Source organism: Coccomyxa subellipsoidea (genome assembly GCF_000258705.1).
Source record: "Coccomyxa subellipsoidea C-169, whole genome shotgun sequence".
Classification (NCBI taxonomy): Eukaryota; Viridiplantae; Chlorophyta; class Trebouxiophyceae; family Coccomyxaceae; genus Coccomyxa; species Coccomyxa subellipsoidea.
The window spans coordinates 247,467-261,684 of NW_005178022.1; the positions used below are offsets into that span (position 1 = coordinate 247,467).

General features: G+C 51.7%; 2 protein-coding genes across 2 annotated transcripts; one reads left to right on the forward strand and one right to left on the reverse strand.

The window, feature by feature from the left end:
- Nucleotides 1–2,671: 2,671 nt before the first annotated feature.
- On the forward strand, nt 2,672–10,127 carry COCSUDRAFT_68047 (WD40 repeat-like protein; the record flags this gene model as incomplete). Its single annotated transcript, XM_005643330.1, has 8 exons — nt 2,672–2,731; nt 6,685–6,843; nt 7,261–7,412; nt 7,785–7,894; nt 8,131–8,430; nt 8,711–8,878; nt 9,212–9,338; nt 9,689–10,127. The coding sequence occupies 8 exons, from the start codon at nt 2,672–2,674 to the stop codon at nt 9,990–9,992; spliced, it is 1,380 nt and encodes a 459-aa protein (XP_005643387.1). The 3' UTR covers nt 9,993–10,127.
- Nucleotides 10,082–11,207, reverse strand: COCSUDRAFT_54790 (hypothetical protein). The gene is made up of 3 exons (XM_005643331.1): nt 10,973–11,207; nt 10,651–10,817; nt 10,082–10,457 (listed from the first exon to the last, which is right to left on the reverse strand). The coding sequence occupies exons 1-3, from the start codon at nt 11,066–11,068 to the stop codon at nt 10,301–10,303; spliced, it is 420 nt and encodes a 139-aa protein (XP_005643388.1). The 5' UTR covers nt 11,069–11,207; the 3' UTR covers nt 10,082–10,300.
- Nucleotides 11,208–14,218: the final 3,011 nt, after the last annotated feature.

Genomic DNA, 14,218 nt, shown 5'->3' on the forward strand with positions numbered 1-14,218 from the left:
AGGAAGTTGCCGTTTGACTCCTGCTGAACTTGGGGGCCGGGGATTTCTGTCGCATCTGCATTAGGGTCGGAACTGTGTGGCAGTCTTCACGCAAAGGGGCTAGTGTGCTCTTCGACTGAGCACAGTAGATTCTGGCCTTAGGCTGGCAAAGGCATGACCTCTTGAATCCGAAGATATTCTATGTCCTGGCAAAGGCTTTGGGTTCTACGGGAAGTTGGAGGCAAAGATTAGCTCTGTCCTGATTTGCATGTGGCAATGCAGCAAGCAAGCATCAAGTTTAAAAATCCACTGTACTTCCTAGCCACCTTCTTTGAGGGTCTACATACGTAATTCATTCTATTGTGATATTAAAAATGTTGTAATCATCTACTATAGGTAGCTAAGATCCGGATGGACGTGAAGACCCAGTGATGGCGTCGATATGGCTGCGATGATATCTCTGTTGTTTTAAACCAGCCCTTGTATGCGTAGTACGCTTATGTGTCTATGACATATTCGACTTGCATTGAGGCTTGCAAAGTGCAGACTGTACATGCTGCAATCCTTGCGGCTGCACGCACACCTCTTTTATGAATGCATGACACAAAGATTCTAATAGTATCAATTGCAATCTCTTCTCTGAAACAAAGAGTCTAAACAGCTATTTTCTAGAGAAATCATCAGCAACGGCACACACTGGCGACCTAGACCTACATGCCGCGTTTTTCCAAATATCATGGAACGCTGTGACGTCTACCAAAGCAAGCAACCCTGAATAAACCCAAGTCCCCCAAGTCCAGACATAAGGATAGCGCAAGGACACAGGGAGCTTGGTCTGCCTTGAGCTGCTCTTGACCAATGATATCGGTGATGTTCCGTCCGCAGGGCGATGACTTATCCTTGAAAGGCGGTCCGCTCGGACGGACGGACTCCACCATCCAGTCGTCAGAACGAGGCAGGGCAACCGGACAGCAGACGGACACGGCGATGCCCCGATGCCACTGCCGACGCCACACGCAGCCACACAGGCCAAGAGGCCACCGATGAGTGGTTCCATTCTGTGGATGACTGAGAAAATCTGAGACCCTCTGCAAGCCCCGGTGGAGAATTCTGAGAGTTTTCACGCATCCGGATCATCAATCCGTGAAACATCCGTGAAACATCCGCGAGATGTTTCACGAGGTATACATTTTTACACAAGACATGAACGCGATACCTTACATGCTGCCAACATGTTCTTTCTGAGACACTCTTGTCGTTGTTGATGGCAATGCGAAGGCGCTAGGGGTTGCAGTTTGCCCTGCATACACTCTGTGTAACAGCAGCATTGACCAAGCAAGTGGAAGGATTTGCAGCACAAGCTGCAACGGCAAAATTCGGACATTCGTCGCATTTTGGCTTTGCGTTGGCAATGTTGCCCACAATCCGCTTTTCGTTGTCGCTGAGGTCACGCCCAAGTTCTTTGGCAGCGACAGAAATTTCCTTCCCAAATTTTTTCCCGATCTCACTAATTTCCCTTCCGATGTCGGGGAAAGGGTTGCGTGGGCGTGGGATCCTAATTCCTCCAAAGTCTGCGAGAAACGTAGACCGCATTAAGGTTGAACTGGTACCAACGCTGGCGCAGTCTCCGATTCGGACGTCGTCTGCTGCCAGCAGTGGATTTGCGATTGCGGACCCGGACAGTGCCTGCAAGTGCGTTCAATCGTCATATATACCGCCGTCACAGAGCCCATATGCACTGTTCCTAGGAAACCCTCGATATTCCAGCCCGAGTCCCACTCACCTACCAGGACTCCTCTGAGGAAATGTGATTCATTCGTCGTGGTGTGCACAAAGCATACAGGAAAAGGTTGTTAGCCAAGCAACCTGTAAAGCCACCCATCTGAACGTATGCCGGGACGTTTGAGGTCTTCAGGGACTCACCAGGGTTACCAGCAGGGCGGATGCAGCGTTGAGCACAGCAGGCAGGCGCGGCCCGCCAGTTGAGGATTGCGCTGTGCCGCTCATCTGTGTTTCGTGGCAGGCTTTGTACACATGTGTGCTTCCGCGGTTGATCGCTGGCCTGACGATGCGAATAAAAGAATAACTTCAGTCGACAACTCAGAGGGTACATAGCCATTGCTATACATCAGGACAAGAAGCGCACCTTTTCACGATAGGCTGGGTGAAGCTGGCACTGGCATCGACGAAGCGGGCGCGAGCAGACACGACGAATCTGGAGTTAGGGATCCGGCTGGAGCGTGTGGCTGTTACCTTGGTAACAACAGGAGTCCTTGTCAAAGAGATCGTCGTCATCTGCAGGCAGAGAATGGTTGATCAGATCTGCAAGAAATCAAAGCGGGGGCTAGCGGTAAGTGAGGAAGGTTGGGTGGCCACAGCTCAGGGTTTTCCAGAACCGAGCGCGCCCTCCACTCGATGTCTACCCTCTCGTAATGCTTGAGTCAGGGTGCGCACCATGATCAAGAGACGTCCCGCCGGGTGTTTACGGCCAGAGTCGACTGGTTTTCCTCCCGAGTCTTGGCGTTTGTAGAGATGTTGAGATCTCTGAATCTTATCCTGATGCAACACTGTTCAACGGCGCCCTTTTGTGCGATGACTCGATTTCTCCTGGTGTTCACGTGCGTTCGCGACCGGCCCTTGTGTGTGGTCGGTGAACGGGAGGTTCGGTATCACTTGGCAGCTGTATCAGATGATGGTCATCGAGGAGCCCGGGAAGTCCCCGGCCCTCACCGAGTGTGCCTTCGTGGACGACGTAAACGGCGAATGAACACGTTACACTCAATCGAACACGTTGCACCCATCGAACACGAACTCCAGCATGCGCCGGGCGATGTCGTCCAGGCGCAAAAGTTGAGACCAGAATATTCTCATCAGTAGGTTTCTACACTATCTTTTGATGAGCTTCAGCTGCTCGTCCATTCTGCACTGGCGGCAGCTCAGGCGTCCCTGTTTCTCCCAGATCCTTGCACGCGATCCAGTGCAGCAGCTTTCCACTCATGCATTCCGCCCGTCAGCTCACTAACATGCTGCCACCATACGATCACATTACTGTAAGCGCCAAGCTGATCAGGTGAGCTTGTCAGCATTGCGCGTTGGGTGCCACTGCGCGGCAACCTCCGGTGCCTTCACAGCTAAAGAGTTGCATGGGCATACCACGCGCCCAGAGCAGAAAGGGCAACCACATCCCAGGCTAGTGCGGCTAGCAATCTTAGCAAGCCACTCATGAGCATGGGTGCACCCAGGAGGGGCATTCTTGCGGTCATGGCACACCCACACCGCCTTCCTTACTGCAATTGGTGACCTTGTCAAGTCAAGTTGCTCATTCTTTGTGGGGCTACCAGCTCTGGGTGCTCATTCCGTAATAGACCTTGTCTTCTTTGCGCATTATTTAGATAGCTACACTTTGGGCAGGCAGTACCAGCAACCCTAGAAGATACTCTTGCCAGCCACATGCCATGCTGGGTGCACACCCAAGACGCCTTCCTACTGAAACACAGGCTAATCTGACTAGGATATAAGCCCTCATTGCCTGCATGGTCCCATTGCGCCATCAGGTTAGGCCGCTTAGCTGCCAAAGAGCTGCAGGCGCATACGTGACGCCCGGAGCAGAAGGGACAGCCTGTTGGGTTCCCTGCCCTTGTGCGGTCATTCACCCTGGCTTGCCATTCATGCACACTGCCGCACGATGAGCACTTCTCTAAGCACCGCCACCATACTCTGACACTGCTTCCATGTAGTAAAGTCTTCGGGCCTCCTGTCACCATTATTGCCGGGATGCCACTAGCGGGCAAGCTCCGGGTGGGCCGCTGCAAGTGATGGCTTCCTTGGAGCGATCTGTGGCACTGCAGCTGCACCAGTACAAGAGAAGAGGATCAGCCCCGGACGGCTTGCCTAGGATTTCTTGGATACACAGATCTGTCTAGGTGTAAGCTTATTTAGGAGGAAGTTGTTCTCTGCTGGCACGTTACTACGTTGAAAAACGTTGAGCCACGCCCGTACATCACTACGTTGGCTAACGCTCGACGCTCGTAAAGTTATTTTACGTGCTCGTTGATTTCTCAGAGATTACAGGCGTATGCTGATTCTATGTACGCAGAGCGTTGCTAAAAGTCATCACCTGTGCCATTTAGTGCAAATTTGGTGGAGTATCCTCGTGGCATGATAAGACAGCACCAAGAAAATAGTCGAAAATTTACATGGCTGTCTCATCTGTATTGATTGATCACGCAACCAAACCAGGGATGTGCAAAGCATGGCGCAGGAGCAGGGTTCGAGGTAGTTGTGTTCCCCAAGGGTCTGCTGCCACTGCGGCCGGGCATGAGCGAGCAGGAAACTGGGCGCTGTCTTCTCCGCCTATGCTGGCTCGTAGAGGCTATCTCATTCCTGCTAAGCTGAACTTGGGCGCCGGGGATCTTTGTCGCATCTGAATTAAGGTCGAAACTTGTGCGTTCTTGAGCGGGCTGTGAGATATCATATGTCATGGCAAAGGTTCTACGGGAAGATGGAGGCAGACACCAAATCTATCCTGATTTGCATGTGGCAATGGAGCACACAAGCATCAACTTTAAAACATCCACTATACGTTCTAGCCAGCATCTTTGAGGATTTACTTGTGTTATCTATATTCACGTGATACTCGAAAAATGGTGCGATGCGCCGGCGCTGCGGGACTCCCCGTCGAATGAGAGTTTCGCGCTGCCGGTTGCAAAGGAACAACCTTGGACATCCACCTCTGGTGCCCACAAAGATGGCAAGCTGGCAACGTCCCAATTCACAGCGCTTGTGAAGAGCTGCACAGCAAGCAATGTTGGACCTTGCCCCTTAATACTTGAAGCGGGGGAGACAGTCCAACGAGTGCCACGATTTGTGGCACCAAAAGTGCCCTATAGTGTCTCATCTGGCAGTGTGCTTAGCAAAGTTCAAGCCACTGCTGAATTTGGCAAAACGGGTTACAAGCACACCTCAAGGTTTGACAGGCGCAGCTGTGCCTTTAGCTTGTAGATCTCATCTACTTGCTGCTGGCACAACGTTGCAAACATCATAGACCCCAAAGATGAGCCTATAATTTGGAAATTTGTGTATTCGTGTGAGCAGCATGAGTATCGACTGGTCATCACTACTGATGAACTTTGGATCTGGGATGAGGTGTGCCTGCATGAGTCCCCTTTGCAATATTGGGGGCTTGAGTCTGCTCCAGAATGTTGGCCTGCTTGAGTCGCGCTTTCCTGCAATCGTTCTCTTGCTTCCGCTGCCTTGCATCTTTTAGCTTTTGCCGTAGTGCTGCATCTTCTTGCTGCAACCGTGCAATCTCCTGATCTGTTTCTGCAGTCGTCATTCTCGCAAAGCTGCACGGCCTCTGGGTTTCGATCAGCGAGTAAAGATATTTGTAAGTGCCCTTTGGGCCCTCCGTCACCGAAAGCCCTTCCTCACTACGCCCAGAAAGTACTTAAAAAAACCAGGCTATAGCTTACCACATGCACAGAGTTCAATATGGAGCGCCATGGTCACGACCTATCCGGCCGCAGCTGTTCAGGCAAGCACTGGCGCATTGGACCATGTTGCCTTAGATGTGACTTGCCTGATTGTGCTTGCCTGCTTTTATGGACGTCTACGGTTGCTTGTACTCTGGGTTGTGTTCTTCTTAAAAGCAAATTTGCGCTGCCATGTACTGCTTGATACTTTGGGAATTGTCGGGATACCATCGGGTGATTGTGCTTCATTGATTTGTGATGGATGCTTATCGTTCATCATAGTTGTACATTCGGTTGTTGTGTTGGTTGTTGGCCACGCGATGTGGCCAGACGTCTGATCAGCCCTAAGCGGCTGGAAAGATGTAAAAGGCTGACTGACTGTTGTTGCACGCAAATCGAAACCGTCTGGACGAGGTCCGAATCATCTGGCTCTTCCAAGAAAACTGGGTCAGCTGATGTCATCATTCTTGTGCATGCTAAGGAACGCCCCCAGAAGTCCCTTCTGATGTCGGCCTGAGTTCCGGAACGCTGCTACTTTGCCCTGGTGATGGCATTCGATTCGATGAAAGAAATATGCAGTAAATCATCATCTTAGAGCTTTGTAGTCGGCTGTCAAGCTGGTATGGCTCGCATCCATCAGCAGATCGTGTTGGTGGCAACTAGGACTCAGTCAGCAATCACCACATGGTACGCCTTTCGACGCCAGATATACGATGTAACGATCTACTGGAATTTATTTTATTTCAAGCACACGATTGGATGCTCACATTCTCCCACTTTAAAATAAGTCTCAAAGACATCGTCGTGAGTGCAGACTTTCTGTGTAGGGATGTTGATACTGGTACACATCTCGCTTCCTTCAAGGACAACTGCAGCGTCCCGAACTCGTTGACGCTGGTAGGGCGAGACTACTTTGTTGCCGCTCAGCACCCCAAGGGATCTCTGCACTTCTGGACCTGGCACAAGGTACTATCGTCATTTTAGTGAAGCAACGAGCGCAGATACCCGTGCAAACTGTACGATGAAGCGCAGCTTTTATCGAACCAAATGGCCTAGGTTATTGCAGTCTGGCTTTCTGGCAGCAGGCAATGCTGGGATTCCTACAGTCTGCTTTTTGGCAGCTGGCAATGCTGAAATTCCTGTGGTCTCTAGAACCTGGCCACTAGCATATTATTTAGACTGGGTAAGTTGGCCCTGAGCAGCTAGGATGGAAGCTTTTCCTGTACTGGTGCAGGACCAGGTCCTGCTGCGCAGCTATGCAGTGGAGCCCATAGTGGCGCTGGCTGCCTCGCTGGACGGGACACACTGCGCCGGTGGCGGCCAGTCTGGCACAGTGTACCTGTGGGAAGTCCCCTCTGGCCGCCTGCTGCGCTCATGGCCTGCCCACTACAAGGTATTTTTCAGCTTCACCTTCCCCGTTACAACCGTGTCGTCTGCTGCAAACCATCACACTTGGTCTACCATGGCTGCATGCATGACTGATCATGTGACACCCGTCCTGACGTCCCAAACAGCAGCAGAGTGCGGGCCCTGCAGCAACCTTAAGGGCAGGCAAACAGGACCGCACAGCAAGATGGAAGATGCAATGCAGGGCAGCAATGGTCAGCTCGTAATTTATCACCTGAATGATCCCAGTCCTCCAAATGGAAAAAATAAATATATTTCAGTAAGTACACAGCGAGACAGCCGTTCCTCCCCAATAGGCGCTTGCACTGCCTTGCATGTTCTGCACTCTGCCTGGCTCAAGAAGTGAAAAGGGACTTTTTGCTATTACTTGGCGTGGATAGCAAAGGAAGGTTGCTGCCTGCAGGCGGTGACGGCGCTGGCGTTCACCGATGACGGTACAGTGCTGCTGAGCGCTGGGGAGGACACAGTGGCGTGCGCGTGGCTGCTCATGGACGTGCTGGATGACTCACCAGAGCAGGGCTCCGGCATGCACGGGCCGCCCACCTTCCAGTCCTGGTTAGCAACCTATTTTTTATATATATCTTAATTTTATCTCTTGGCATACTTGCATCCTTGCGTTGCAAAGACACGCGCACACAACCTGGGCTCTTGCATGCCTGGGGTGACCCTCATCAGATGACAGGTGCAGTCACATGAATACATGAAGGATTGAACATTGAGGGGTATTATATTATATGTTTGTAAAACTGCAGAAGGGCACTTACAAGTGAAGGGGTCTCTGCAGGATCATTGTGGGTGACATTGGGAACTGCACCATGGCTTGACAATAACAAGGCGCTGAAAAAAATGATAGTACTATCTTTGAGTGCAAAATGAGTGAAAACGGTGCGGGAGGACATGCCCTAAAGGGTTGTGATGTGGGCTCAGGTCGGAGCACACGCTGCCCATCACTAGCCTCTACTGCGGCATGGGCGCCAACCCGATCGTGGTGACTGCCTCCCTGGACCGCAGCTGCAAGATCTGGAGCCTCTCACAAGGTGCTGCTGACCTGCGTTCTTCATTCCCTTCCCCTGCCCTTGCACTTCACATGAGAGCTCATGAGATCATCATGGGATATTTCTGGCTGAAGTACTTTCCTGAGGATAGACGCTGCAATGAAAGCAAGATGTCCTTTGATATTCCTGGAGCGACATCAGCCTTACATACTTGCTTTTAAATCAGTGATGCTTTTTGCGTAGAGTGGACTTTGAGGCTTGTACTTATGTCCATGCAGGAGCGCTGCTGCGCTCCGTTTCATTTCCGGTCTCCCTACACAGCGTGGCGGCCGACCCGGCGGAGCACGCGCTCTATCTCGGTGGCGCGGACGGCCGCATCTTTGAGGTTTCCCTGGCCGGCCCGCGGCCGGCGCCGGATCCGACGGCGTTCCTTGGCATACCTGGCACCGGCACCAATTTAGTCGCAGGCTCTGGCGCCATTTCAGGCAGTGAGGCTGGGGAGGGGAGTGTCATGGAGGGGCATGCGCGATGCGTCACCTGCTTCGCGTGCACGACGGACGGCGGGCACATGCTGTCAGGTGCGCGCATGCTGCCTGCACATGCACACAATTTCTAAGTTCCCTCAAGTGGGGATCACTGCTGCTGCTGCTCTTTCATTCGACAGCTTGCATTGTTGGCAACAAGTTGTTGACTTAGCCACGGAGGGTGTCATAAGGATACAAAGATGAAAATCATATATGTCTGCCTTGTGCTGGTGTAACAAGGCATGTTGGAAGTTTGAACTGAAACGGCCTCAATATGGGCTGCTGAGCGCCAGAATATGTAGAAGATTAAGATCATCTCCTTGTATTGTGGCAGGGTCGGAAGATGGAACAGTGAGGGTGTGGGAGCTGCGCAGCCGGCAGGCGGTGAGAGTGATAGCCAGCCCTGACAAGGCGCCAGTCACCGGGCTGCTGGTGCTGGACAGACCCCCCAGCCTGGCCTCTGGACAGGGCCGACACGGCGCTGCATCCTCCTCAGACTCTGGTGAGCACCACACAGCTTGCTAATCCCTGCTATAATCCATACCTGACATCGTCAAAAATCAGCCGCTTACTGATCATGACTGCATCTTCAAACTTGGACTCGGACAGCGTTCGTGGGAATTCTTTGCCCTGGAGCCTTTGGATGTGCAGATGCTGTTTTCACTGTAATTCCAGGAAATCTGTCTGTGTAGACATTGACTGCCATGAGCACCAATGGCTGGACCCAAAGATGTCTTTTTACATGGAAGGCTAACTCCAATAGGCTTCATTTCATTCCAGTACTACTTCGCATATATTTCTTGTTTTTTAGTTCAGATGTACGTGTGAGTTGCAGGCTTTCAGGCAAAGGGGCCCAAGCGGCCGCAGCCGTTGGCGCCGTTTTGCAAGTTCATGGGGATGGCGGGAGCGCTGCAGCCCTGGGAGGGGCCTCCACTGCTCCTAGACGGCAGCCATGGCTACAGGTGACTGTACTCTGCTGCCGTCAGGTCGACCGCTGCATTGGAAGGGAACGTGTTGCAGGGTGACTCGGCAAGAGATGTTCTGAGCAGGGCCCCAGCAAGCACTTGGAGCATGCTGGGAGGCCCATGTTGACTGGTGTCACAGAAAGTATATGCATGCACATGAGTGTTTGGGGCCTTAACTTATGCTGTCTCTGGCGGACCCCCTTGGTGCTTGAAGACTTCAAACACTAGTTTGGGTACTTTATTTGTTTATCTCTGCGCTTTTCGGCGTTCTGGTGATAAGGACTACCATTTCCTGCTGCTCATTAGTAGACAGCTCAGTTCTTTATGGTGGCTGCTGGTGCGTGCAGGGGTGACATCCTGAGAGTGTGTCCTCTGGAGCGAGGCACGGCAGAGGACCCAGCAAGGGAATCCTTTGGAGACATTCCACATCGTAGCATGGCATCTCCTGGCGCAACAGTATTTTTGGGGTCTGTGGAGCAAGCAGCAGTGGGAGATGAGGGGGGTGAAGTTGATTTTCGAGCAGAAACTGAGGAGGTGAAAGAGCAGCTGAAGCAAGCTCTGGAAACAGCGCAGAAGTGGCAGGGGCTGCATGCGCAGCTGCACCAGTTCTGTGTTGAACAGGTGCTGCCTGCGGCCAGCACGCCGGGCTGACAATGTTCCATGCATGACAGGAGTAGTATCACAGGTGTGTGTGCTCTGAGATCACCATCAATCTTTGATATCCTGTGGCAGAAGTGTAAATGTTTTGCACATGTTGCCAATGCGAGTCTTGGCACTGTGTAATTTATAAGTCTCACTGTCTTGCTAATTCCATAGGTCATCCGTCAGATGACAATGTCTCTGTTCAACCTTATTGAAAACACCCTACTATTCTGCTTGGCCCGCTATCCTCTCTATGATGTAGGCACTCCAAAACCAGTGTGCTGCATGATGATTTGTGTAAGAATGTGCTATAATGTTCAGATCACTCCCTTGTCTGCCAGTGGACCCTCTTGATCAGGCGCTTTCTGAGAGCTCCCAGAAAGCCACAACGAGGTACTGTTGCCCACGATGTTCTGTGTGTGTTCATCTGCATCTGCCAATACGCCCTCCAAATTTCCCAGCTGCTCCTCCAACCTGTGCACCATGTCCCAATGCTCAGGTACTCAATAGTTTGGACGGGCAAGGGCCCTGTCTCCAAGGGGATTTGCTCCCAATGCCTAGTAACAGTGCAGATGCCACGGCCATGCCAGGAAGCTTTCAATCCACCTCCACAAGAGCACGGGGATGAGCACAGGCAGAGGTGGAGAAACTCGGATGATTGACACACCTATCCAAGGTGCTGGCGATCTCGATGTCTGAGGGAGGCTGAGTTGTAGGGGGTCCCTTCGACTTCGCGTTTGCCTCTTGTGCTGACGCCAGCTCCTCAGTCTTCTGCTTTAGTCGAGCTATGGCCTGACGTGCCTCCTCATCCTGACCTCCTTGAGCATCTTCAAGCTGCCATTCACGCACAGAAAAATCAGGGCCTAGAAGAGCGGCGATAAATTTCTATGCATTTCACTTACCCCTCGGTCTCCCTTAGAAGCAATAAGATCTGTATCATGCACTCTTGATCTTAAAAGGCCTCCAAATGATCTGATGGAAGGCCTTGCCTCTTTCAACATTTGCTGAAGGTAGTCCAGCATCTTCGCGTGGCCATCGGCAGCTTCGGCATTAGTCCGGCCGCTCGGCGCAGACTGACTGGACATTGTTTATTTTATTTTGCTTTGATTGATACGTGATTGCCTTTCATTATCTAACCAGCCATGTGTCCTCTGGGGATGCACCAGGAGGAAGGCGCAGCTTTGTGATCGGATTCTTGAATATCATACATACATCAAAATTGCCTCGATCTCTGCCACTTTCATGCCCGACGTGGTGTCCCCAGAGATTCTCTTCCATTGTTGTGAAAAGATACCACGTGGTCCCACGTGTGCTTCACGTGCTATTCATTATGTTGTTCCACGGTATTTCTCAGCCCGAAACTTGGTGGTGTGCTTTATCTGGATATTATTCTTTACTGTGCAGAAGTCTTTTGCATGCTGCAGCGCTTAAGGACGGGTCAGGCAGCTTTGTGCCTTGATCTCGTCTCATCGCTGTTCGGCTCCTACCAACCAGTTGTCCTGCAATTTGGTGCGCATTTTCATCGTCAAGGAGATTTCCTTTGGCCCTGTCCTGAACACTACTGTAGGATACAGTGCCTAAAATCGAAAATTATTGTGCAGACACGGGGCGGATCAGATGCACAGAGCAGAGGGCTTCATACTCCCGCTGTTGCACTGGAGGAGGCATCACAGACAAAGGTATATTCAATCCTTTTTTTCCTAAACAAAGTGATGATGCCTTTGAGTTTGCCCTCTATCTAGTGCAACTAGGGTTTCCAATTCTGGGCTTCTCTGACACAGGCTTCTTATCAACCACTTGCTCATGCTACCATCTGTCGCCGCACAGGGACAGTAGCAACTGCTCAGAAGGCGCCACAACCCAGAAGGCCTTTGCTCCTTGAGACACACCCCCATCTCGTACAAGAGTGGCACCCCACACTCAATGGCGACAGGACACCTGAGCAATACACTACCGGGTCTATTGCCATCATATGGTGGCGCTGCCTGCTCTCCTGCTCATCATGCGGCGAGGAACATGTGTGGCAAGCTGAGATTGCATCGCGCACGCGCGGCGGCGTGCCAACCGGTTGCCCCTTCTGCTCCGGGCTCCGCGTTTGCAAGTGCAGCTCACTGGCAGCCAAGCGGCCTGACTTGATGGCGCAATGGAATTACGCAGGCAATGAAGACCTGGATCCCGAGCAGATTGGTTTAAGCTCTGATATAAAGGTCTCCTGGTTGTGTCCAAGGCATGGGCCTTGGAAAGCCAGGGTATGGAGTAGATCTCATGGCACTGGTTGTCCAGGATGTGGGGTGATCAATCGCAGAAAGAATTTGTCTAGGCGTAAGTTGTTCAAGGATGAACATCCAGAGCTGGTGGCACAGCTTCACCCCACAAAGAATGAGCATCTTGATCTGAACAGATTGACCAGTGGCAGCGGGAAGAAGGCGGTGTGGGTGTGTCCTGACCGCAAGGGAGCCCCTCCTGGATGCACCCATCCGCATGAATGGAGAGCTTCAATCCAAGCTCGCGACGGCAGAAATGGAATTATTGGGAGCGGATGCCCTTTCTGCTCTGGGCTCCAGGTCTGCCCATGCTGCACCTCTCTGGCTGCCAAGGCACCCGAGGTTGCTGCGCAGTGGCACCAGGCGCGCAATGGCCACAAGCGACCACATCAATTTGGGTCATCCAGTCGTGCCAAAGTGTGGTGGCAGCATACCAGTGCGGCGACCGGGGCATTTCATGAGTGGGAAGCTGCCATAAGGGATCGTGTCCGAATCTGGGAGATGCTGAAGCGCTTTAGTTGCCCTCATTGCAACAGAGACAGGCAACGAGGGCTTGTCAGCTAACCTCTTGGCTTGCAACTGATTACTGAGCCATGGCACTAATGAGTCATTTCTAAGTATAAACTTCTGCTGGTTCATCCTGGATGGTGTCAACATGTGCAAGTGTGGACTTGTATCAATGTACAAGACCATGATCATGATATCATGCATGACCGGCATGCTGCTCTGTGAAATGAAATTGCAAGTCAAGCATGGATATACGCAGGAACAACAGCAGATCAGTTCAGAAGCTGAGGTTGCAGATTTCTGCATCTAGATCTGTCTTCAAGGTATATTCTATATTATGATCCTGCTGTGCAAGACAGAGTAGTGGTGAATCACATATATACTGATGGCATGATGCAGCCATTATTACATTGAGCGCTCCTGACCAGAATACCATCCTGTGCCCACGTGGGCTGGCCAGCATGACATAGACTTTCCTTTCATGCCAAAGCAATAGCAAGTCAAGATCACTCATTCCAAGAGGAGGTCTCAGGCACACCAGGAATTCCGCGACTAGCTGTAGAACATCATGTCACATGTACATGATGTGGTGTGATGTGACAGCACTGCTGTGCTTGTCCCATGTCACAATACAATCAAGAACGGCCACATGGGCTCCGGGATCTTTCAAGACTGTGCTGATACTTCCATAGTTAGGTATTTATACATTAAATGCACAGCACTTGCACCATGGCCTTCAAGCGAATGCTCTTGACAGCTCTCATCTGTTTGCTTCAGCCATGATCTGTATGCTGATCGGACTCTCATGAACTCCAATAGGCCAGACCAAAACTTCTCTTCACCACCCAGCCAAATGCTGGCCAATTGTTACTGACAATTCTTAGTAACGGGATCCTCCCTCCTCTCAGAACTCCCAGTGCTGCAGGTGTCCAGAGCCGTGCTGTGTCAGGCGGGCGCCAGCCTCTGACAGGGCATCCATCACATGGCCATGCACTGCATGGTCCAACCATGCAATGACATTTGGCGTGGCTGTCTGTGATGCCAGCTCTCCCTCTGTGGTGCTCCATGCCTCACGCAAACTCCTGCTGTGCACTGCCCGGCTTTGCAGGCGCGCACCTGCACGCAGAAAAACACATGCTTTGCTTGTCCAGCTTGAGCTCAGCGACTTTATATCTGCGATAGTCGGCAACGTGTGCAGCTTCCTGTATTGATTGGGATCTGATCTTTGCTGAGAAAGCTTGATCTGTGATTGGAACGGGTTGCACAGTTTCAAGTGGCACACAGCAGCAGAGCACGTTGGCGATGCATGTTAGAGAGACATGAAGGATGAGCACAAGCAGGAAGGAGGCTGCATCTGAGCATCAATTCAGTGATCTGAGGAAATGACAAAAGAACATCGGCGCAAGTGAGCTGGCAATGTAAGGCTGCAATGAAACCAACGGCTTGCTATGAGGTTGCATCGAT

Excerpts from the sequence above, each read along its gene's own strand:
- COCSUDRAFT_54790 (XM_005643331.1), bottom strand. The coding sequence starts at position 11,068 with ATGTCCAGTCAGTCTGCGCCGAGCGGCCGGACTAATGCCGAAGCTGCC. Across the intron at positions 10,818-10,972 it reads TTCAGCAAATGTTGAAAGAG|CTTGAAGATGCTCAAGGAGG; the intron begins GCAAGGCCTTCC and ends CGTGAATGGCAG. Across the intron at positions 10,458-10,650 it reads ATCGCCAGCACCTTGGATAG|GTTGGAGGAGCAGCTGGGAA; the intron begins GTGTGTCAATCA and ends CATGGTGCACAG.